The sequence below is a fragment of the Lissotriton helveticus genome, chromosome 12 (assembly GCF_964261635.1).
Source record: "Lissotriton helveticus chromosome 12, aLisHel1.1, whole genome shotgun sequence".
NCBI lineage: Eukaryota > Metazoa > Chordata > Amphibia > Caudata > Salamandridae > Lissotriton > Lissotriton helveticus.
Genome location: NC_136073.1, coordinates 463,317,277 through 463,341,140, shown reverse-complemented (window position 1 = coordinate 463,341,140; position 23,864 = coordinate 463,317,277). Strand labels below are relative to the sequence as shown.

At 42.8% G+C, this 23,864-nt stretch overlaps 1 protein-coding gene across 1 annotated transcript in view; it reads left to right on the top strand.

The window, feature by feature from the left end:
- The window catches only part of BBS2 (Bardet-Biedl syndrome 2), a 353,876-nt gene that overhangs the window by 169,946 nt on the left and 160,066 nt on the right, over positions 1 to 23,864 (top strand). The window contains exons 11-14 of the mRNA XM_078670690.1: positions 1,866 to 2,001; positions 14,761 to 14,900; positions 15,810 to 15,957; positions 18,309 to 18,480. Coding sequence (XP_078526816.1) covers positions 1,866 to 2,001; positions 14,761 to 14,900; positions 15,810 to 15,957; positions 18,309 to 18,480 — 596 coding nt within the window. The remainder of the gene's footprint in view (positions 1 to 1,865; positions 2,002 to 14,760; positions 14,901 to 15,809; positions 15,958 to 18,308; positions 18,481 to 23,864) is intronic.

Genomic DNA, 23,864 nt, shown 5'->3' with positions numbered 1-23,864 from the left:
GTACCATGTGGCAGTGGAGAAGCAATACTGCAAAACTATACAATATGCGTCGAGATGCAGCAAAAATCAGGTTCATGCGAAGCCAAAGACACCATTCAGGAATACAGTATCAAGGAGACAGCAAAGCGTTCATGAAATATGGGACCCAAGGTAAGTATTAACTGTACCATGAAGGGTTAACATCATAGGAAAGGAAGGTATGAGGTATTGCGCAAGGAGCACCTCAAAATGGCCGCCAAGATGTATTATGAATAGGAGTAGAGGTCTTGAGGAGAACTTTGGCGGTAAAAGTCAGAAAAACGTGATGGTAGCAGGAGGTGCATACCTTGGCACATACCTTGTCCCAGGATGAGCAGTCATTGCAGCAGACGGGCCATTGGGGCGACGAAAATGTCAGAAAACGGGACGCGAGCGCGGCGGCTCAAAATGGCGGCCGCTCGCGTCCCGTGACAAGTGGAGAAGAGACGGCAGCCAAAGATAGCAAAGCGGCAATTACGAGCGCCGCTGATGTTTGTAAGACACGGGGACCATGTTCCGCCGTGTATGGAAGCCGTTTGCCAGACTTCGTGTGCGGGGAAAACAGCAGAAGTACAGTGAAGAGTCCCGCGTATGTCCGGAGCTCACGGGAGAAGCGCCATCACCCGCCGGCGCGTAAGCCACGCCCCCCCACCAAATTAATTCTATACTGACCTATCCAGCTAGTGCTGTCGAGCCATCTCTTACTCATGATTCTCTAAGCCAGAAGTATGAACTTAGGCAGTCATTCCTTCCCATAGCTGCCTCCAATGTTTTGGAATACCTTACCATATAAGATGCCAGCTGAATGAAACCGAGCCCATTTTAGGAAGCTCAAAAAAACTATTATTTTTCAGAAATATATTCTGTTTTTCATGTTCCTTCGTTCATATAGTCTTCGCTGTTATGGTTTTTATTGGCTCTTTCGGCTTCTGCTTTTATGAGTCACATAAAGGACTGTGAAACTCTGAGTGCACATAAGAAATACATTAACAGTATAACGTAAAGTCACTAAGGTGCACAAAACATTTCATCTACAAATTACATCTTGAATCATGGAATCCGCATCTGTGAATTGAATTTCTAGGCAGACAGAATGCACTTGGTATAGGGAACATCCTCCCTGCGACAGCCTTTTCCACTGTGGGTGGTGGTGGAAGCATGAATGTTCACTGGGATGTGTCAGGGGAGGGCCTGATATAAATAATGGCAACAGCCATAATGTTTTGATTTAGAAACAGTCATATGTTTGGTACAGTTGTGCCGTGGTCTGGTGGCTTAGTGAACTAATGCGTCCACTGTAGGGGTCTGTGTTCGATCTCATGGCCACAGGTTTAAATCCTGGAGGTTACGCTCGGCCTTTCATCTTTCTGAGGTCAATAAAAGGAGTGTCATTGAGTTGGGTAACAATAAACATCTGTTATTCACCACCAAGATACCCTTGAGCAAACGCACACTACACAAAAATACAAGTTATGTTATATTGTTTTCTAAAACCAGATACAATTATGATCATAACACTAGTCCAATCTGGCAAGAAAAACAGTTATTATTCAAGTAAATATTGTCTGTTGAATTTCAAGCCACCTAACCAAAAAAGGGATAAGCCTCCAAAATAATATTTCCTATAGAGCAATGATGTTTCCGTTGTCACCAAACCTTTCTGCCCCATTTTCTTTGGTTACTTTTGTTCAAATTGATGTATGTTAAAATTGTCTGTAGTCCCGTTGTGTGTTTTTTAAAACATTTAACCTGTTTGCATTAATTGCCAGTCAGGGTTTTGAATGCCTGGATATTCTGTTACCCTCTATTAATTTACACTGCCCCTTTGGTAATATTTGTTTATTTAGATTGATGCTCGAAGCGACCGAACTGGTGAGGTAATATTTAAAGACAATTTCAATTCTTCGGTTGCTGGAGTGGTGGAAGGAGATTACAGAATGGATGGACACACTCAGTTGATCTGTTGCTCAATTGATGGTGAAGGTAAAAAAAAACAGATACTCACTGTATTAATGACTAAACTATTTTATAGCTGTATAGTTCTGCATTTTAAGACTAGTTTTGTGCAGTGATTCTTAGCCTTTTGACTTATGTGGACCCCCTGTATAATCATTACTGGAATCTAGGGACCCCAATGAATCATTATTAGAATCTGTGGTCCCCCACTGAGTCATTACTTGAAGCAGGGGGTCCTGAGCTAAGCAATGTAGATGATTTGAACCGTAAAACATGAAATAAAAATACAGGAACAAGCATTCATCAAAAAAATACCTCCAAGTATGACATATTTTGTATAATTTATAGACAAATATAAAAACATCAAAACTTTAATGGAACTGTTGGTGCTTTTGTAAATTCAATCAAGTGCAGCTATTGTCTACACTATACTGTATTTAGTGCACTGCTCCCACAAATCAATCTGAGGATACCAAATTAATTTTTAGACTCCATTTTTAAATTCCTTCACGTTTACAGACTGTTTTAACATTTTCAGTTTTACATTTTGTATCTTTACTTGTGCACATTCTATTAACCTTTTAATATCTAATTTTCAAAGCTGTTGAGGACTGGTGGTTTAGTGACTTGGCTCAGTTCAATGAAGTCCTAGTCATCTTGAGGTCTTTTTGTTTTCTGAATTAAGTTGTGCTGCTTAGAAGTAAGCATTTTTTTAAATAAAAGCTAATGAGAAACTGATCAATCTATTTTATTCTAAGATGTTCTGTGCATTTTATTGGCCCAGCATGTGACCCTGTACCTTACTATAGAGGTACCTATTGATATTTACCTAAAGACTGACGTAGTACAAGCAGATAACATTATTAGCCATGTTGCATATCTGTCGAAAAGCATATCAACCCGTTGTTTTAAATGCAGAAGAGACTTTATCTTTGTGGTCCTAGGAAAAAAGGGTGCACTACTAAGAACTTCTTTCTCTTTTTTTAACCATTGATCAATATCTGTGCATGGTAAGTCTGATGGGTACTTGTCACTGCAGAAACCTTACCTTTAGAATATCCACTCTGAATGTGAAGAATTATTCAGCAGTGCTCCCAAACATCAGTTGGTGCCATATGGCTCTGCAATGACTGTACATCCCGAAAAGTGACGGAGTCAATCATTTTATAAGCACCATTCCGGGGGTGATGTCAGATCCTTTCTTTCTACGACCTTCAACGCAAATCTGAAGTTTCGGTCTGTTGTTGGTCTTCCAACAATTTCCAAATTCTTTCATAATATGCTACACAACAATATTCCCAGCGAAAACCTCAGTATTTAAGCCATGCCAAGACAGCAGGAAGGGAATGTTGGTCACAAACTCATGGACGTAGGTACATGCTGGTTCCTTCACGAACAGCACCAATGATGCCACTAGAAGATCTAGTCCGGACGCCAATCATGGAGTCTGTCGGCCTGATCACAACTGATGTCATGTAATGTGATCACAGAAGTGCAAACAGTTATTATTAATTCTGACTCTGACACGAAAGGTCAATGGAACACCGTTCTCAGCAGAGACTCCATGCATTCTTTGGCTCTGACTCATCCTAGTTCAAGAGGTGCCCTATGTCCCTCAAAAGAACAAATGATGAAATTGAAGGGGAAAGATTACTTTCTTCTCACTATACTGATGATGTGCTATATCTGGACTTACCAAACGCCGGTTGGCAAGATACATCCCCTAAAACTGAGCTAAATTCACCATAAGGGGAAAGTAGCTTGTTTACAGTGGTGTTTTGAAGGGCATCTGATTCACCAGAACTACAATTACCCATCATTGATACCAAATCATATGGGCTGACTGAAATCCTCCAACCAGGGTCTACTTCACCTGAGCAATGACTACCATTTAAGAAATCCCTTACTGATGCTGGCATGGCTGTGTGGCCTGAGCCATGTTTGTCTGGCAGTCAGCTGAGCCTTAGCTTGGTGACCTAGAGCTACCCCTTGTGCTCTGGACTTTCTAATGAAATACCAGAGAGCATGATCATCTAACCCTCTACGGTTAACCTGGGTTCCGTTCCGGACAATCCAAGAAAGTAAAAAGGAACTGATGTATTTTTGCCCAGTCTAACACTTATAATCTAGTAATGCTGTTTACTTACTAGACTGTCCCAGAAGATCTCAGGGTCTCGTTAGCCCAGACTGTTCAACATGGCTAGAATGCTGCAAGGTTTGTTCTCCAGACAGCACTGGACATGTCTTGCTGTACTGCTAGAACCATTGGCACTATCATCATGCTTAGAATGCATGCCTGGATGAGGTCAACAAGATTTTCTGGTTGCATGTTTGCAACTCTCTAGGAGATGTTGTTTGATGGCACCAGGGTTTTTTGATAGAGGGCTGATTCTGCACTGGAACGATTGAAAGACAGCTGCACCATTGTGCAATCCCCTGACTTATCTATGCCTGCAAAAGAATTTCCCTATCAGTTGAAAATTCAGAGGCTATTCTAGGGGGCTAGAATATAGACCACATCAAATCCAAGTCTGGTTTAGCAGCTGACCCACTCTGTTCAAGGCCATGGACATGTTGTGTGCAGAATTTGTGCAACTCAGCAGGGACCACATTCCTTCAACTCTTTCTCTCCTGCTGCAGCTGCTTTCACGCTGTTTGTTTAACTGCCGAGAACCCATGCCTGACTGGTAGATGGCAGGAAACAATGTTTCCTGTTTGGCTGGAGATCCATGATGGCAGACAAATGGGTCTTTCAAATCATTCAAAAGGGTTATGCCCTATATCCACTGTGGGCGACATGTGGTACAAAGGGGAGGTAATGACATTTGAACGTCTCCAAACACAATATGAGCTAGCACCTATCAAACTCTTTTTTTTTTTTTTAATTTATTTTTTATTTTCTCCCATTTTTTCCGTAGATTACATTACAGTATATACAGTACAGAATTTTCTTACAATTATACAGTCATATATATTATCATACAATCAAAGCCATGAACGAAAAATGAGATCTAAAGAAATACAACAAAATAATTCATAACCTAAAGTATTCCTGAAAAAATAAGAAAAAAAACCCAATTCATGTCTTGCTATTCTTCCACTCTTCTATAGGACGCCATATCTTTCTCCCCAATATTCTTGCCCTTTTGCCTTTCCTATCATAAATGGCTTTCTCCAAATTATATATATGCAGTAACCTTGCCATCCAGATACGAAATAATGGTGCAGATTTATCTTTCCAGGCTTTTGCAATAATCAGTCTGTAAACTGCTGTGGCTAAAAATACAAATTCGGGATAGTTGTTGTTATCGCCTATGCTAATTCCTAATATTATCAGCTCGTCTGTGAATTTCACCTTTGTTCTTAAAGATTTCTCCAAGAACTCCTCTATTGCAATTTTTAGTGTGCATAACTGAGGGCACTGACAGAACATGTGCGTAATATTAGCATTTGATGAGTCACAGCGTGGACAAGTTATACCAGTGTTGCCCCCCCATTGTGCTATTCTGGCTGGTGTGTGATATAGCGAGAAAATAGTCTTATAATGTTGTGTTTGCAGTGTAGCAGAACATAGTATGGATCTTCCAAAGTCTAAGGAGACTTGCAAAGCTTCCGGGTGAGCCCCAACTTGCTCAATCCATTTCTTACTAAATTTCTCCCTATCATCGGTTTTATACTCCTGTAATTCTATATACAATTGTCTGATTGAACACCTTAGCCCGCTCCCTAAATATTCCATAATCCTACAACTTAACATACCAGCTGGCCCCCCCTGTTTTAGATGAAAGTAACTTCTTATTTGTAGGTATTTAAAGAAATTATTTCCGGGTATTTCAAATCTATGTTGGATATCTTGGAATAACAAAAAACCCCCTTCCCCATCCATCAAATCGCCTATTTTCTTAACCCCTTTGTCATTCCAGGTTTTCATTGTGTTATCCCAAAAAATTTCTGTTGGTAAATCGTCATTTAGGTATAGCCTCAGATATCTGTTAAATCTACCTAGCCCTACTCTCTTCATAATAACCCTCCAAATTTTATATACTGCCTCCAAAGTTTTAAATCTAGTATGTTTGAAATATGTAAACTCTACTGTATTAACCAGGGCATTCTCAGCCCTTTCTCCTAATAATGCTTTATAAGTATTCTCTATACCTATCCCTTCCTCGTGGAAAGAACCACCACCTAGTAGCGCTTTAGAGTACTGCAATACTGCAGCCCAATAATAAAATCTGAAATCTGGTGCCCCCCAACCTCCCTTTTCCCGTGGTAGTGTCAGAAATCTGTATGCTCTTCGTGTCTTTCCTTGTGCCCATATTAACCTGTTCAGTGTTGCTTCTATTTTATTAAACCATATCCCATCAAACAGTAAAGGAAACGCCCTAAAGAAATATAGAAATTTGGGGAATGTGACCATTTTGATAAAGTTAATACGCCCCATTAAAGTCAGGTGTAAATTATTGACCCTCTCCAAATTTCTCCTAACTTTCCCTAATAATGGCCCCATGTTTATTTCCACCAGCTTCCCTAAATCGGCCGTCACCTTAACTCCCAAGTATGTTGCTTCTTGAACTACTCTAATATCGCTAAAGGTGGAATACTTATTCTGCACTATCTGTGTTTTCCCTCTATTTATTAAGTATCCGGAACAACATGGGTTCATACCTGGTAAAGGGACTACCCAACATACCAGACAATTGATCACTGTCCTGGATGCAGCAGAGGCCTTGGGAGACCCAGTTGCAGCAATCTTTTTAGATGCCGAGAAGGCCTTTGACAGGGTCTCCTGGGCCTACCTATGGAAAGCGATGGAGTGGGCAGGAATAGGTAAGGGATTTATGACAGCAATCCAGGCTTTATACAGACAACCTACAGCTAGGATAAGAATAAACAAATCCTTTTCAAAAGCGGTGCAGATTGGGAGGGGGACAAGACAGGGGTGCCCAGCTTCACCGTTACTGTTTGCCATCTATTTGGACCCCTATCTGAGAAGGTTAACAGCGAATTGTAGGATTAGACCTGTCACACTGCATGGGAAAGATTACAAATTATTTGCCTATGCAGATGATGTAGCGATTGTCACTCCAGAGCCAGCACAAGCACTGACCGAAATTGAAGACGAGGCAAGGAAATTTGGTATATTCTCAGGATACTTAATAAATAGAGGGCACCTATCGAACTCTTTAAGTATATGCAGATAAAGCATGCGCTGCAGGCGATCCTACCACCCAACTCTGAGGTTCCGGAGGCAACCCCCCTGGAGGACAGACTACTGACAGAGCACATGCAGAGGCGGGCGACTTCCCTCACCTACCGAAAATTTGTAAATAATTTGCCTGACCCAAACGTGTCACTTAGAGGAAAATGGTCTCAAGATGTGGGGGACTTCGAGGACTCCGAATGGCAGGAGGCGACGGCCTCCAAGCGGGAGGTGGGCATTCCCTCAAGACTCAAACTAGTGCAGCTAAAAATTCTGCATAGAACTTACTATACGAGGCACACCCTACATAAAATAGGGACTGCACTGCACCTGTACTGTCTGAGACGTTGTGGGGAGCAGGGTACGTTCTTTCATACTGTGGAAGTGTCCGAAGATTGCAGAGTATTGGGTGAAAGTAATGAGGACCATATCACAGACGGTGGAGGTTTCATTAATGCCTGAGCCTAGATAATACTTACTGAATGCGTGGGAACCGAACGATCTAACACGCCCGGCGCAGACGTGGACCACACTGGGAATAATGGTAGCAAAGCGCAATATAGCACAAAAGTGGGGTGCGGGAGAGTCGCCAACACTCACTGCATGGTGTGGGGATCTAGAAACGGCCATAGTGGCCGAGAAAGCAGCATTTATTAATCGAGGCTGTCCTCAGAAGTGGAACAGGGTGTGGGGAGCCTCGAACAAATTCAGGGGGTACATTTGTGAGCCACCGAAGACACAGGAGGAAAGGGAGTCGGAGGATGACGATGAAGGGGGGGGGGTATGAAGTTCCTGTGGGGACTACTGCACGTTGTTATACTATGTGTACTGTTATTACGAGCACTGCCATATTGCCGATGGTGTCAGAATTGATTGTCAGTATGTACTATTTGACCAACTGGTGTCTTGATTATAATCATAATAAAAAGAGTTTAAAAAAAAAGAAAAGGGGTTATGCCCGACTTTTTCCTTCAACTCCTTCCCTCCTTTCCCCATTGCCGGAGCACAATTCAGAAGAGCATTGCAGAATCTCTATGCAGTAGTGCAGTCTCTCCAAAGATGTTATTGAAAAGTACCAGATTTGGAGAGAAGGATGAATTTAACACACTATTTTCTTGTCTTGAAGGAGGACTAGAGCCTCAAGCTTTTGCATCAAGATGCTCATGCTGGCCCAGATTCTTTGGGCTCCGGAACCTGGAGAGTGGATTGTGTCCCTAGGGATGCAGGATGAATGTGTTTTTCCATACACCTTTTGTGCGTCTCCACAAGTATTACCTGCAGTTCAAGGTGGGCCAAGGCCACTTTCCATTTGCATTGTTTCCCTGCAGCCTTACTCCTGTCCCTCATCTGTTCACAGAAGTGATGGCAGTGGACAAGTGATCAAAGAATCAAAGAAGGGTCTTGACTCCTAACTCAGCAAGGCTGAGTCCAACCAAATTTATGTAACAAAACAAGGGCCAATGCTGAGAAACCTGACTATAACATGACCATTAACCAAAAACGCTGTTGAAAAATCAAACACAAACAGCCTGCTCAACGTATAGCATCACGTGAGATTTATTCTCTTTCGTCAAATTTTTACTTTTTTAGCACAAAACTTTTTAGTGCATGGGAATACAAAAATTATTATATACAATATATACAAACATAGGCAAAAAATGCAAAAAAACATTTTATACATTACATACACACTTGGCCAGTCAGTCATACAACATACATTCACACAAATGGCGCAAAAACGATATATCCACGTATTGGTGACAAATGAATAGAAATGATTCCTTTCGTGATTATCAATTAACAGAGTCTGTTCTAATTCACAGCTTTGTCAAAAATTATCTTGTATCAAATAAAAGAGCTGGTGTCATAGCAATGATACACCCAATACGGGACAGGGCTGGTCGACGCGTTTCGAACCCCTGTATGTTGTCGGGGTTCTCCTCAGGACCGGGTAGGTTCTGAAAGAATGATAAAAACTTACTTAGGATTGTAAACTACAGAACGACAAGAGAGACCAGCTCAAGATTAGCCATAGCCGCTCCCTACCTTAAGGTGATAGTCGCTGACTCAAAGTTCCATTCAATCCTGTGTGATCGGCGGATTTGTGTTTGTATCCCGAAAGAAAGTGTTCAAGGGGACTGTGAGACAAAAATAAAAACATGTACTAAGTTAACTCATCCATTCTGACACGCACTCACACGACTAGTTCTACATGGGGGGTGCCGTGCTTACCCGCTGCCAGAGCGGCTTCTAGCTAGCCGGCATCTCCTCGTAGTCAGTGCGCGGTCGCTCCTTAGCTGTGGGACAAACGGGGCAAAGTTTTAGATGTTTGAGCGCGTGTGAAGTTTGCTGAGTATAGCGCGGACCTGTGGCACAAACGTACCGTTAGAAAAAATCAACATTCTGCCCTAAAGGACCCAAAATCCCTAAAGAGGTTGCAACATTTGAAAGAACCGTTCTGTCAGGGATATCTTCAATTGAGAAGAAAAGGACATTTGTGAAGTATATCTAAAGCCGAGAAAGATGCATTGTCGACTATAAAAAATGATACCACCATTGTAGTGAAACAGGCGGATAAAGGTGGAGCCGTCGTTATTTGGGATATCACCAAATACAAACAAGAAGTACACCGCCAACTACAGGGGTTCGAAACGCGTCGACCAGCCCTGTCCCGTATTGGGTGTATCATTGCTATGACACCAGCTCTTTTATTTGATACAAGATAATTTTTGACAAAGCTGTGAATTAGAACAGACTCTGTTAATTGATAATCACGAAAGGAATCATTTCTATTCATTTGTCACCAATACGTGGATATATCGTTTTTGCGCCATTTGTGTGAATGTATGTTGTATGACTGACTGGCCAAGTGTGTATGTAATGTATAAAATGTTTTTTGCATTTTTTGCCTATGTTTGTATATATTGTATATAATAATTTTTGTATTCCCATGCACTAAAAAGTTTTGTGCTAAAAAAGTAAAAATTTGACGAAAGAGAATAAATCTCACGTGATGCTATACGTTGAGCAGGCTGTTTGTGTTTGATTTTTCAACAGCGTTTTTGGTTAATGGTCATGTTATAGTCAGGTTTCTCAGCAGTGGACAAGTGATGGCAGAGGCCAGGGGCACATGTAGTGCATTATCTCAATGACTGCCTCCTTTAGGCGGGTTTGCTAGAGTAATCATGGGGCAGCTTCCAGAAGACATCCGTACTCCTGATGCCTATGGCATTCAACATAGAGTTGAATTTGCACCTAAGCTCCTCGCAAAGGACCCCTTATATTGGGGCAAACCTGTTCAAAGTGGCGTTCAAGGCCTTTCCTCCACTGCAGCTTGTCAGGGTCATTTGGGATGTGATCCAAAAGTTTTGGGATCAGTCCTGGGTCTTGATGGGGGTGGCTCTGAGGCTTCTTGGTCTCCTAGCCTCACTCATCCTCCTCATCTTGAACGCCAGGTTGCACTTATGGAAGCTTCAGTGGGACCTTACATTTCAATGGGCCCAGCATCAGGGTTGCCTCTCCGCCTCCATACAGACCTCTGAGGAGACAACACATCAACTGGTGTAGTGAGTTGTGGAAACCAATTTGACATGCAGCTGGCCACTTTCCCTTCTCTACTCAGGGCTTATGAATGTTGCAGATGTGTCGCTGTTGGTTTGGGGAATTTCACCTGGAGGGATAACAATCAGAGGCATTTGATCTCCAGCAGAGTGCCAGCAGCAAATCAACCTGCTAGAGCTTCGGGCGAACCCTCTGGCCCTGAATGCCTTTCTGTCCTCCATCATGGGAAGGATTGTGCAGCTTCTTACAGACACTACAACTGCCATATGTTACTGCAACAAGGTAGGATTGAGGAACAGGATCCTGTGTTGGAAGCTGCTATGCCTCTGGAGGTGGCTGGCCCAGCAGAATAGCCCCCTAATAGCCAACTACCTAGCCGGGGTCCCTGAATGCCAGAGTGGGGGAGCTGAGCAGGTGCCGTTTAGCGAAACACAAGTGGCGTCTCCATCCCGAGGTGGCAAGAGGTGTCCTCAATCAGTATGGAACACCATGGCTAGATCTATTCACCATTGTCAAGAACACATATTGTCACCATTTCTGCATGTTGGAATTTCGTCCAAGTGCTCATTAGGTTATGCATTCTTCTTGGAAGTTGCCTTTCCGTCCTTGTGTTCTGAGAAAGATCAGGTCAAACTGGGCCAACAACATTCGCCTCGCCTTGGACTGTGCCAAGAGAGTTTGGTACCCGATGCTCCTCCTATGAGGATTCAACTACGAGAGGACCTCGTATCTCATCAACAGGGCAGGTCTCCACAACTTACACCTCCAAGTGTGGTGATTAAGCGGCAACAACTAAGTGAATTTGAGTTGTAGACCACGGCAGGCAATGACATCCTTGCAGCCAGACACCCTTCCATGTGCCTCTCTATTCTGGGGTCTGGGAACAAGAAGTTTGGAGTTGGAGTGGTAACCCGAAACACAGCTAAACCTTCTGATGTCCTTTTCTTTTTTGTTTTGTTAGGCCAGCATGGTCTTGGGATTGGCACAGCAAAATGTGATTTGTCAGCCTGTCTGCCTTGTTGTGTTTACTTTACCAACGTTATTTATATCACCATTGTTGATGCATTTTCAAAAATGTTGATGCATGTTTCCCTGCTGCAAGCGATTTGTGGTGCCTCAGTGATAGCTTAATCCAGTCCTGATATTGCTTATGTGCGCACCCTTTGAGCTGATGCATAATTGTTACTTAAGGCTACTGCCTCTAAAAACCTTCCCTGCTGCCATCACACCAGTACGCTGTGTGAGAGTCAGTACATCCACGCTGCTCCACTCTTTCCCAGAAAAACTGGTGTTGAGAACACAAGCAGCATTTCTTCTAAAAGTGGTGACACACTTTCATGTTGGCAAATCACTGATGTCAGTGTTCTTTACTAAGTGTGGGCAGCAAACTCTGCTCAGCCGGCAGAATTTGCGGAGTTTAGTAATTCTGCGTTACGCTTGTAATGCGGAGTTACTAATAAATTCCGCCCCTCCGCTCCGCTGGCAGAAAAAATCAGCACTGCTTGAGTGTCTTCTAATTTTAAGTCACATGTTTGTTTCCAGTGAACCAGAAACACCCAGTGTCAGTGACTGCTCTCTTCCCCTCCCACACACTTTCTCACGGGAAGATGTGAGAGGTTGCGGTTAGGCCACATGGGGGAGGGCATCGGGGAGGAGGGTAGAGGGAAACTGCCAGAAGAAGAAGCAAAGCTCACCAGGCCTCTTCCATTCAATCTGTGCTCTCCTGTGTGGCTAGAAACATTTTTGGGAAAATTCAGAGATTGGTAATAATATGAGCACTTCAGGGCTCATAGCAGAGGATAGAAAGTGGGTGCTGAGCACTAGAACCCAGGTGGTTGGAGAAGATTTAAGGGGGAGCTGAGGACACAGTAGGCATTGAGGCAGCAGTGACCTCTTGCACCCAGGTATAGCCCTCTGTACGTCCTTCCCGGCCTTCATCTGAAATGGCATACCAGGGATTCGGCGGTACCCATCTTCTGTTTGCAGATACGCAAACTCCACGCCCAACCTGCCAAACAAAATCGCCGCTTTGACATGGTACATAGTTCTCAGAAAATGGTTTCATTCATAACAAGCCTTATGCCGTAATCTTCACAACTGTTACAGCAAACAAATTATGGACGGAATGTTGACAGTGCAAACATTCTCCCCCAGTCTAAAGATCTTGGTTAAATCCATCGTCTTTTGCCCACCACGCCACCCTAGTTTTGGACCCAGCCATATGCAAATCAGTCTTGACCCTGTGCCTCATGGGAACAGTCCAGACGGAACTGCCAGGCCGGGTCCTCCCTGGACCGGAAACAAGCATCCTGGGACCGGTTTCAGGGTATGTCACCCTTCTTCAGCCAGGCCAGCTTGAATCCAGTGGCACAGTGAGCAAGGGACCAACGTCTGGGCATACCCATCCCACTTAGGGGGAAAAGTGTTACAGCAAACAAATGATGGATGGAATGCTGACAATGCAAACATTCTCCCCCAGTCAAAAGTTCAGTAAAAACCGTAACTCCCTCTACTGATATTAAAAGGACCAATACATTTGACCTCTTATCGGAGTCACTTTTTGTTTCTATTTTCAAATGCTTTAGCTTTCACCACGATCCATGTCCAGCAAAGTCTTTTCTTTCCTGTTTGAAACCATTTTGTAGATTTGCTCTTTACATAGAAATCTAACTGCTGCTACATTGAAGGCAGTGGTGGTCGAGGCTTTGCTCACAAACCCCATCCTAAACTCAACATTTCCACACAGTTTTTCTGAGGCTTTTCTGTGATTAATTGATGAAGGATGTCGCAACACTGCACTGAAAGGTATAATATTTTCTACCTTCTTGCTTTCATGCACGGAAGAAATTCCTGGAAAGTGGTATTTTCCATTGTTCATGGTGGGGTGTGGTCACCGTGTGGGGCTGATAATTGTCCCCTGGATTCGTTGGCTACTGCTGTTGCTCTTGGAAGAAACAGTTGCTTAAGGACCTGCTCATAGGTGTGCATTTGGATTGATAGAAAGTTGGTCTCATGGTATTGCAACCACATATTTTGAATCATCCCTCAGACCAATCAAATGGGCTGTCCCGCTAGATCTACCAGTTCATTGCTACTTTTTAACTACTACCTCAGACAAGTAGTGATCATCTTTGCACTCAGAAGGAATTCATTATTTTGTGCCTGCTGACAACATTGAACTGTTCCTTAGTCTACAGAACAACCAGGCTGCTACCAGCAGTAGGATCAAGTGACTTTTGCAGGGATCAGATGGTGGATGTCCTTCAATGAACAAAAAAGAAATCCTTCCAGTTTGTAGATTATTTTTACTTAGTCCGGTTTCACATGTTGGAAGCCTGCTCACATGGGGAAATGCTCGAGCCTTCTGTTGTTGTGAGTAATTAGGGAGGTCTCAAGGATGGAAAAAAAAGAAATATTGGCTGCCATAAATCCCGTGTTACCCACTTCAAGCTTTTGCATCATAGTATCGGCTTGATCTTCTCCACACCATGACGTCACAGTTAACGCTATTATATCTTCTCGTGTAGACTGCAGTATTGTGGTGTATTTTAGAGATCTTGAAAAAGATCTAAATCTGCTCCAGCAGGTAAAGAATGGTGATGCAATTCTGTTACTGAGGCTAAAAGGTACAATATGTTAGCCACCTTACAGTCTTTCTACTTAGTGTCGTTGTGAAAGCACACCCACACAGACTCTGGCGAGGAGTAATATCATTAGACAACAAGAGTAATATCGGCCTCCTCTTTGTCAGATTTGTGGGATCAAAAGCAGGAAGAGCAATAGTCTGACTACAGAGACATGACACTTAAACGTATTATCATAATGTATGGGCTTGTAATTCTCTGCTTTCAGTTTGTCCTTTAAGCTACTAGCTGTGCTTCCTAAAGCTAATTTTAAGTATGGTACACTGGTTACAGCGCTGCCTTTTACATTCCCTGGAACATTTGTGTGCATGCTATTTTCTTCAAAAACATGGATTTGCCAGATTGCTTGTTCGCTGTTTAATTGTGAAATGTTTCATCTAGTGCGGGGATATCTGCCATCCAGCTCTGAGATGAAAGGAAACCTGATGGACACAAGTGTTGAGCACGAGCTTGTGCGAGAGCTCAGTCAGAAGAAACAAAACCTGCTGTTGGAACTGCGAAACTACGAGGAGAACTCTAAGGTAATAGTCATCAGATGCTGCTTTTATGTTGGGATTGGACAAAGAGTAGTACATCAAAGTAGGGCCAACTTTATCAACCCAGGGCCAGCTAATAAATACCTGCTTAATAATTTTAAATTGTTAATGATGGAGAAATGTTTTTCATGATTTTAAAAAGTAAACATTAAAAAAAGATATGCCTAGTTTGCTAAAGCAGGTGACATTTCTATGAGGAGATATCAAAAAACGCTGCCATGCAGATTCGCCAGCCACATCCACTCTTGACGGTGCTGGTGCGAGAAAACTGGTGCAGGACCCGATTTCAATACAAAAAGACGCCAGGGAGTCTATCAATTCCAAAGAAGACTCGCACTCCATAGTGTGGTTACAATGTAGAAAATGTATTTAGCAGCAATGCGTTTCATCCAATCCTGGGCTTCTTCATGGCCAGTAAACCAAACACAGTAGTGCCCAACCACCTTTAAAGAAAACACTCAATGTCATACAACGAAGGGCTTGGTCAATGTTGCTATAGACATAGAAGAGTTTGAAGGAGCAATCAGCAAAATGTTTTTTCCCCGTTTTTTTCTTGTTTTTTCTATTTTTTGGTAGGAATTAACATGACACATTCCACCAACTTCACAATTATATGCAAATTCCCCCCCAAAATTACTTTACATGAGTCACAAAGTGAGATTCTGTGAAAGGTGCAGCCATTACATTCAGAAGGTACACATATCATATAAAACACACAGAAGTGTTATATGATATGAAAGAGAGAGCCTGAATTAATGGGGATTAGCAAGTAAAGTACTGTGCTTACCTCTTGAAATGCTGGACAGGAAAATTTAAATTCTTCATTATCCATTTCCTTCCTGTACCGCGAGTTTTACTGAAAGGATTGATAAATGTCAAGGTTTTATTTTTCAGCAGGCCGAGACCAGTGGTCAGAAGAATGAAGGTGATGTGCAAATGGGCATAATTCCAGCTAATACCCAGCTCCAGACAGCCCTATCAGTTAATCTGGGATCTGAAGTGCAGGCGCCTCATGTAGAGCTGAGTATTTCTACTTCTAACGGTGAGGAAAGATGTCTGCATCTCACTCCAAATTTCTATTTATTAGCACTCTAGGTTTCCATTTGGTAGTATATGAATCTCTTTTTTTGGTATTTAATCTGTATGTACTGCAAATGTAAGTTATCTCTGTAGAGTAAGTTTAGTAAAACTAAACAGTAGATCTAGAAATTACAGTCTGTAGGATCAGGAACCTGAAGGCAGTACCAAGCTGCAATATCAGCCAATTATATGTGATGCTGAAAAAGTTTTAACAAATCTTTTTATTTTTATTTCTTTATCTTTCTTGTTGTCTGGTCATGAAAAAACATCACTCCACCCAAAATCTCAAGTATGATATTTTTCTAAAAGCAACAGTGTGTGACAGAGAGAAATCTTTTTATTTGTATTTCTTTATCTTTCTTGTTGTCTGGTCATGAAAAAACATCACTCCACCCAAAATCTCAAGTATGATATTTTTCTAAAAGCAACAGTGTGTGACAGATCTAATTTGCTTAGTTTTCAAAGTGTACCAAATCACTGCGTTTGTTTTTGATTATTAAGACAGTCCAACTAATATAACCTCGTTAGCAGATTCTGTCGCCCCTGGTACTTGCGTAGTGCTATTCCATTGGCCTTGGTCAGAAGAGGGTTGTTCCTTGTCTTGCATGGGAAAAGGACCGAATGCAGTTAACTCTTTCAGTGCCTCCCCTACCCCTTTCTGACATGACTGTTCTGTGGGTCTGCCCGTCTCCTGCTCACAATCTCCTTTCCACAAACTAAAACCAAAAGGACATTAGAGTCATCCCTATAGTGTGCTGCAAAGTTGCGGTCAAGTTTCTGTGCTATCATATGCCACAAAAGCCATATACATTCATAAAGGCTTATCGAGGGTCAGGTGATTACTGCGCTCCAAATTCTTTAGTGGGGGGAGAGTTCTTATTGTGTATATCCAAAAAGTGTAACATGGTATTTTTTGTTCTCACTGTACTGTCAGTTTAGGAGCAGAACAAAGGCTGCATTACACTTGGCTGCTTCCAGTCTGGCTTATCACATAGAGCAAAATAATGACATACTGGAAGTTGGCCCAGAGTAATCAGCGACTGAGATGAATTCAAGAATTCTACCCATCACATTTTTGTTTTTGCTTAATAATGAGGCAGTTGTGAAGGGTGTTGGCAGTTCTGAAGAGTTCACCCAAAATAAACCCCCAACTTAAGTGAGGGTGGCTAGTGCCCCTTTATTGTGGGCTAAGAGGTTACTGGCAGTGGTGGTGGCAAAATTATATCCAATGGGTATAGACCTTTTGTACTGAAAGCTCTGTCTCTATAAGTTATTCCATCCTGAGACACCTTGTGTTATGTGGATCGCTGACAATCTTTATGCATTAATGACATGTACCCTTCAAGCCACAAATATCCCTACACCCGGCCGACAGGTAGTTGCATGAGGAACTAAATGGAGATTCAATGAATGTAGACCTCCCTCTGGGACGGTAAGAGATAAAAGGGGAGGAGCTCTAACCCCAAAGCTATAATGTCCGCTCCATTCAACCCACTTCTCACCATGTATGTCATCTTTCTTTCTCTCCTCGAGGGGTGATCTTTGCCAGAAAACCTGATTAAACTTTCTCGTTCTTGGTCCTTCACTTACCAACCCTTCCATGGCTCTAGCTATAAAAGCTAAATTAGACATTCTAAAATTACATTGTACATACATAATTGCTGACTAACCTGCTACTTTTCCAAAATGTAGGAGTGGTCCGCTTTCACCTAGGAAATGTATAAACGTGTTTCCAAGCTCAAGTAGCCTATTGTATTGGAACACCTGTTGTTGTTTGATGGACAGGAACAAGATTGTGTTGAAGGCTTGTAGATCAACAGATATCATTTGATACTCATGATTTACAAGTGTATCCGATATCTTTAGTAACTCAAAATTTGACAGGGTAGACATGTTTTGCTTGTACTGGGGGGGTGCTCCTTAGAACAACAGATTGTGCTCAGATATTTAGCTGTGAGTAGGTAAAACGACTATATGTTAAGCAAGCCACTTGGAAGATAAAGCACACTTCATTAGAGAGTTAGCGTTAAGAGCCTGGGACCAGGATGATAAGATTTTAGTAGCAGGTACTACACTTCAGTCTACCTTAGTCTGCTGTTAAGATTAGTTCCATCATGAGGTGGTGGCTTTTGCCAATAGATGATGACAGCAGGCTACCTATTAAATTGGAATACCCTGGCTGCCATATAAACTTAATTTATTGTCCATTAGTTGTTGAGAATCTTTGACAAGCGCAGCTGTTGTAAATTGTCACTTTTTATAAATATTTATTATTTTGGTTGCTTCAAATGCATCGGTCTTTTTTTTTTTTAGATACAATCATCCGAGCAGTGCTAATTTTTGCTGAGGGCATATTTGAAGGTGAAAGTCATGTAGTTCATCCCAATGTTCAGAACCTCTCTGGCCGTATTCGTGTGCCCATCACGCCTCCCAAAGATGTTCCAGTGGATCTGCACATAAAAGCATTTGTCGGTTACAGAAGCAGGTAAATTTGTGATTTACGTTACAAGATACTGTGGTGTTGATATGCTGTTTGTGTTTTCTTTTTTACTTTTGAACTATCTGACATTAAAACATTTTTTTTCATGGTACTCTTTTGCCCCACTAACTTTGATTTTCAACTGATTAGGGATTACCTTTCCCAGCAGACAAGTACACCAAGGAGAAACATCTTAAAAATACCCTACTTTCAAAAGATTTTTATAGCTCTCCATAGGCCAACATTTCTCTGTATGTTTTATCTCTGCCACTTGCCCATGCATCACTATTGACTGCGTCCAATTCTGTTTCTTCCTTCAGTCAGGCAGAAGATTGACTTGTCCAGCCTATCCTTTTTTATAAAAAAACAACTGTTTCATTCTTTATATTCTTTCTGTTTCTCCTATTCCTGAAGTGGTTGCGACGTGTGTCATTTATTTTTATTTTTTTTTACATTCTGAAGGACCTGTCACCCTCTTCCTTGTGTGCAGTGCCTCGGATGCTGTTAGCAGTTCTTGTAGGCTGACCAACCCAAGGAACGTATCATGTTTATGGAACAAGCTTTCGGTTAATTTTGTGATTTGAATGCTAAAATTCTGCTAAAGTCCTTGAAGGGCATGATGGTAGGACCAACAGGGATGGGGAACCTGGACTTCGTAGCATGTTAGAAGGTGTTGCATCTCAATGAAAAGTATTAAGCTCCAAGTGTGGTTGCTCTCTGATCAAGCATTACCAATTCATACTCATTGGAAGGTTGCCTTCCGCAGTCTTGGGCTTTCTAACTCCCTATGATGAGGGGAAAACCTCAGAGCACACACACTTTCTGGAGAGAAAGTTGCAAATTGTTATATCTGGTTTTATTAAAGGATCCTTTCACTTCTGTTCTGGTATGGAAGGACTTCCTTGGATCACTAACAAACAGGTTCAGAGCATCACAAAGTTGATAATAGTGCCATAGCCAAATTAATCTCGAAGAGCATATTGCATTTTAAAGGTGTAGAGAGCAAATCTTGCAGAACAAATCTGTTCCACTGTTGGTGCCAGAGCTAGCTTTGAGATTATCTTCATTTTCTGGCAAACAGTCTAGCTATAGACAGAAGAAAAAGATGGCAAGAGAAGAGAGAAGGAGCAAATTAATACCCTGGTCAATAACAATAATTACAACAGCATATGAAGTACTCAATCTAAATTGCTCATACTAGAGCCTTTGTTATATACTTTTTGCTCTAAACCTGTTTGTTAGTGATCCAAGGAAGACCTTCCACTTAGCACACACACACACAACCTTCCCCTTAATGAGGCGGCAACGCTTCTTCAGTACTCACTCATCCTCTGCTGCATTTGCTGCTCTGGTTGACCGCATCCCTCCGCCCCGGGGCTCGCCCGCTTTGCCATGGCACAAATCCGCCTGCACTATGTAAGTAGCATTAACAATGTTCTTTCGGCATGCAGCTTTAAGTGTGGAACAAACTCCTGTTCCCATACCTTCAGTCGAACTTCAGAGGCGGGTTAGTTCTTGCCTTTCCGTTCCCCCTACTTGGCACACCTTCATCGAGTATCTTCTGTGCTGCTTCTTTCTAATGTTTTCCACAACCCTTTTGCGCTGTGCGCTTTAAACACTTCTTGTTTGCCGGTTTCACCTATCATCCCTCCTTAGAGTTGCTTCTTCCCTTTTCAAGCAGTGCTTTTTCACTTGGGCCGTTTGGCGCTAGTGGGCTCAGGTGTGTTGTAGAACCCCTATAACTATGGTTGTCCATCCTTCTCGGGAGCTATTAGTGTTTCTGCCTTCTCGCACTGCGAGAAAGCAGAGGTGCCTGGTTGGGGGTGGGCGGTCCTGCTCCAGGGCAGGGGGGGGGGGGAGTGGCTTGCCCACTGTTGTGCATACGGACTGCTTGGGCAGCCTGAGGCCGCCCAAACAGTCAGTATGATCAACAGTGGGCAAGCCACTTCCCCCCTGCCCTCGAGCAGGACTGCCCATTCTCCCTTTTCTCTATGTAGGAGCAGCCTACATAGAGAAAATGGCCCAGGTGGGGCGTTCTCAGATTCGCCTCACCAGTTCTCATAGGCGGAGGGGAGAGGGAGGCTGCCTTTAATGATGACGCGAGAGCTGCAGCCGGCTGGCCCGGAATCGAAAAACGCACAAGTCAAACGACGGGTGTCGGGACCCATCCAGAAGATGGCGCGGGACGGTAAGTTTTATTTTATAAATATTTTTCCATTAAACCACTCCCTCCTCCCCCATCCCCCTTCGGCACGACGACCCTATTTCAAATTCCACCCGCCCGTAATTCAGGGCACCACTGCCGAGAAGAGCTGTGGCGTAGACCGTTCGTCCCTATGAATGTCCGCAGGCTTTGCTTGCCTTTAAGGTGACACATTGCAGACAAGTAAGGCGCCTGCGACTGCAATACCTAACATGCACACATTCCAAGTTATTTTTTCATATAGAAATAAAATAACTGAGATGTGAGTTAGGTGCGTGGGCGGCAAACAATAATAAAACATGAGCAGGGTCGGACTACAATAATTTCAGAAAAAGCGTTTGAAACCGGCACACTCTGAACTGCCTTTTAATCAGCAACATGTTCACCAATTGCTTCGCAGAAAATGAGTATATCATAGGCCAATTTGGTTTAGAAATGGGCACAATGTAAAAGGAAAGGAAGCCAGATAAATGTTTATTTCAATTTAGAGGTAAATGCAGCCTGTCTGCATTTTAATCAGTCAAGTACATTTTTAATCATAAACAACTAGCAATATGTTTCTCGTTACCGTTGACCTTATTCCATGTGTTTAACACTTGAAACGTACTGCGCTTTATAATTAGACAGGCTTTTGGTGTATTACATGTGGACAAACTGATCCTATGAGGCTTGCAACGTTGCTTTTTAATAAAACCCATACAGTCATTTCATTTGAAAGCCCCACTGACTAGTTACAATAGCCAAGGGGTACAAAACTACAGTCCAGCTTCATGCATAAAAAGCCCTTATCTTATAAACAAAAAGAGACTATTTTAAATAATATCGGCAGTGCAGCAGAACTGTAAAATTAGAAGTAACATTAAAATGTGACCTTGCAATTAGCGTGTAAAGCACCTCTCCATATCTTTCCCTGCCTGGTTAATGCCAAGACAATGTACATTTCTATTTTAGATTATGTGAAGCACTTCTGCCTAGAAGCTATTAACTAATTCGTTTTCTGTGGATAAAAAATAATTTCCCCCCACAGTGTCCAGTTTATCACTCACAGATTTTATCTGTAGGTACACCTGAAACAATCTTGTATTGTGCACTACAAGTGTACAGCATACATTCAGTAGCAAGAACTTGTTTGCAATTAATGTGCAAGTGAAAAGTCAGTTCTCTATGGATGTTGTAACTGTACAAATTATGACAAAAGGGGTAAATGTTATTCATCATTTGCTTAAGTTGTTTATTATAGTGAATACAATTGCCTTCTCACGCCTTCAGATTACACTAAATGTAAAGTAAATGTGGAATGATGCTAATGCAAATCCCATCTGTATGCATTTGCCTGCCTGCTGAATTTGGAGATTGTTTCTTTTAGCGTTAAACTCCCTGGGGTCAGTTGGTATCGCTCGCATTGCTCAATCGGTGGCAGTCAACGATGGCTTTTACGCCTCACCATTTTCAAAAGCCACCAGCCGCCACTGGTGTGCATCCATCCCATTCGTTTTCCTAGAGAGGTGCCATCCCAACTCCGTAAAGATTTTTCAGTGAAAAAGTGTTTTGCACACCACTGGTTATCGCACAGAAACAGATAAACACGAGTTTTCATAAATCGTACGTGCTTAATGGATGTGTAAGGAGGCATTTTATTGAGAACTGTGATCAGCGTAAAAGGGCACTGTAGGATAAGGTGTTCAGAGGCAGCCGAAAGGAACAACCAAGTGCCGAGAAACTCACTCTGCCCCTGGCCGCTGCGTTAACACTAGAGCCATTCAAATTTTGCATGTATGGGCACCGTGACGTACTCAGATATTTATTGTGTATTAACCCCTTCAGCACTCATGACAAGGTCAGCTCGTCATGGGTGTTACCTGCGCTGCACGCATGACGAGCTGACCTTGTCACGTAACGCGGGATTTTTGAAATCGCAGCGCGCAGCGGGAAAACCGCTAGCGCGCATGCGGTTAATGATGTGAGGTAACGTTCCATGATGGTCCCAAATTCCATTGATTTACTTCTTCCTTCCTGGCACCGCGTAGGCTTCACGGCGCTGACCTGCATCAATGACCCACAGCAGCAGCGCCCCACACCCCTTTTCCCTTGCAAAAATGTTGGCATTGCAAGGCAAATGCCAGGTTCCCTCAGTGGAAGACATTAGATATTGTTTGTGAATATAGAACAAGAGCAAAGCTTTTCACTACACTGTGTAACTTGTGAGGCAACGCAGTGGCGTGACATGAGCCCCTGTGGGTGCAGGAGGGCCCCCCTAGCTCCATGCACGGGTGGCGGTTCCCTGGCCTGAGAGCTGCTGAGTGCTGACTGGATCTGGAAGGGGGAGGGCCGCCTCATGCACTTTGCAGTGGGGGCCATCATTTTCCTTATGCCACTGTTGCAAACTCGAGCCTGGGTTCTTTAAGAAAACCTTTGCGTAAAATTGCACCATGGTCCGCGATCGAAGAATGAGGAATCAAAAGTGAAATCGATAAATTTTGGTTGGAATCCCCTGGTCACCCCTAATTTTCCTCTGCGGTCTCACATGGTCCATGGTAACTCCATTGTATCTACCGCCTTCCTGTCCAGCAGGGTGTCAGCTCTTCCATGGTCACAAGCCATTCCCCATCCTCTCGAAGGATGGTCTTGGAGTTTTCCAGATTACCCAGCATTGCTAATTTCTGAATTGATTTTGGGGCATTACCCCAATACCCAACATTTGACGGGATGTGGTCAGAAGTGCGCAGCAATGCACAGTTGAAAAGTGCACGCACAATATTCCCAGATCTCGGAGACTGAGAGTTCAGAGTGGTATGCAATGTGTACAGTACACTGCCATGCATTTATTTACATGACAATCAATGCAGTGGCCCCCAACCCTTGAGTCAGCCACAAAGAATTACAGACCAGACTTTTCTAATGGAGTATACCAGGCAAACGTCTGGTAGATGTTCCTCCACACGGACCCCTGAATGTTGTATGCTGACAGCAATCAGGAGTAAGTGTACTCCATCGAGGTATCTACCACCAAGACGTTACCGTCCTCAGTGGACAAAAATGTGATAGTTCCGAAGTTCAAACGCTGCTCTCGGGTGGAATAAGCTTTGTGATTTGTGCATCTAAAACCTATAATACCTGCCCCTGCTTATCGAGTCAATGAATAATCTGCTCCCTTTTCCGAAAGCTTTAAATCATGGTGCCTCATTTA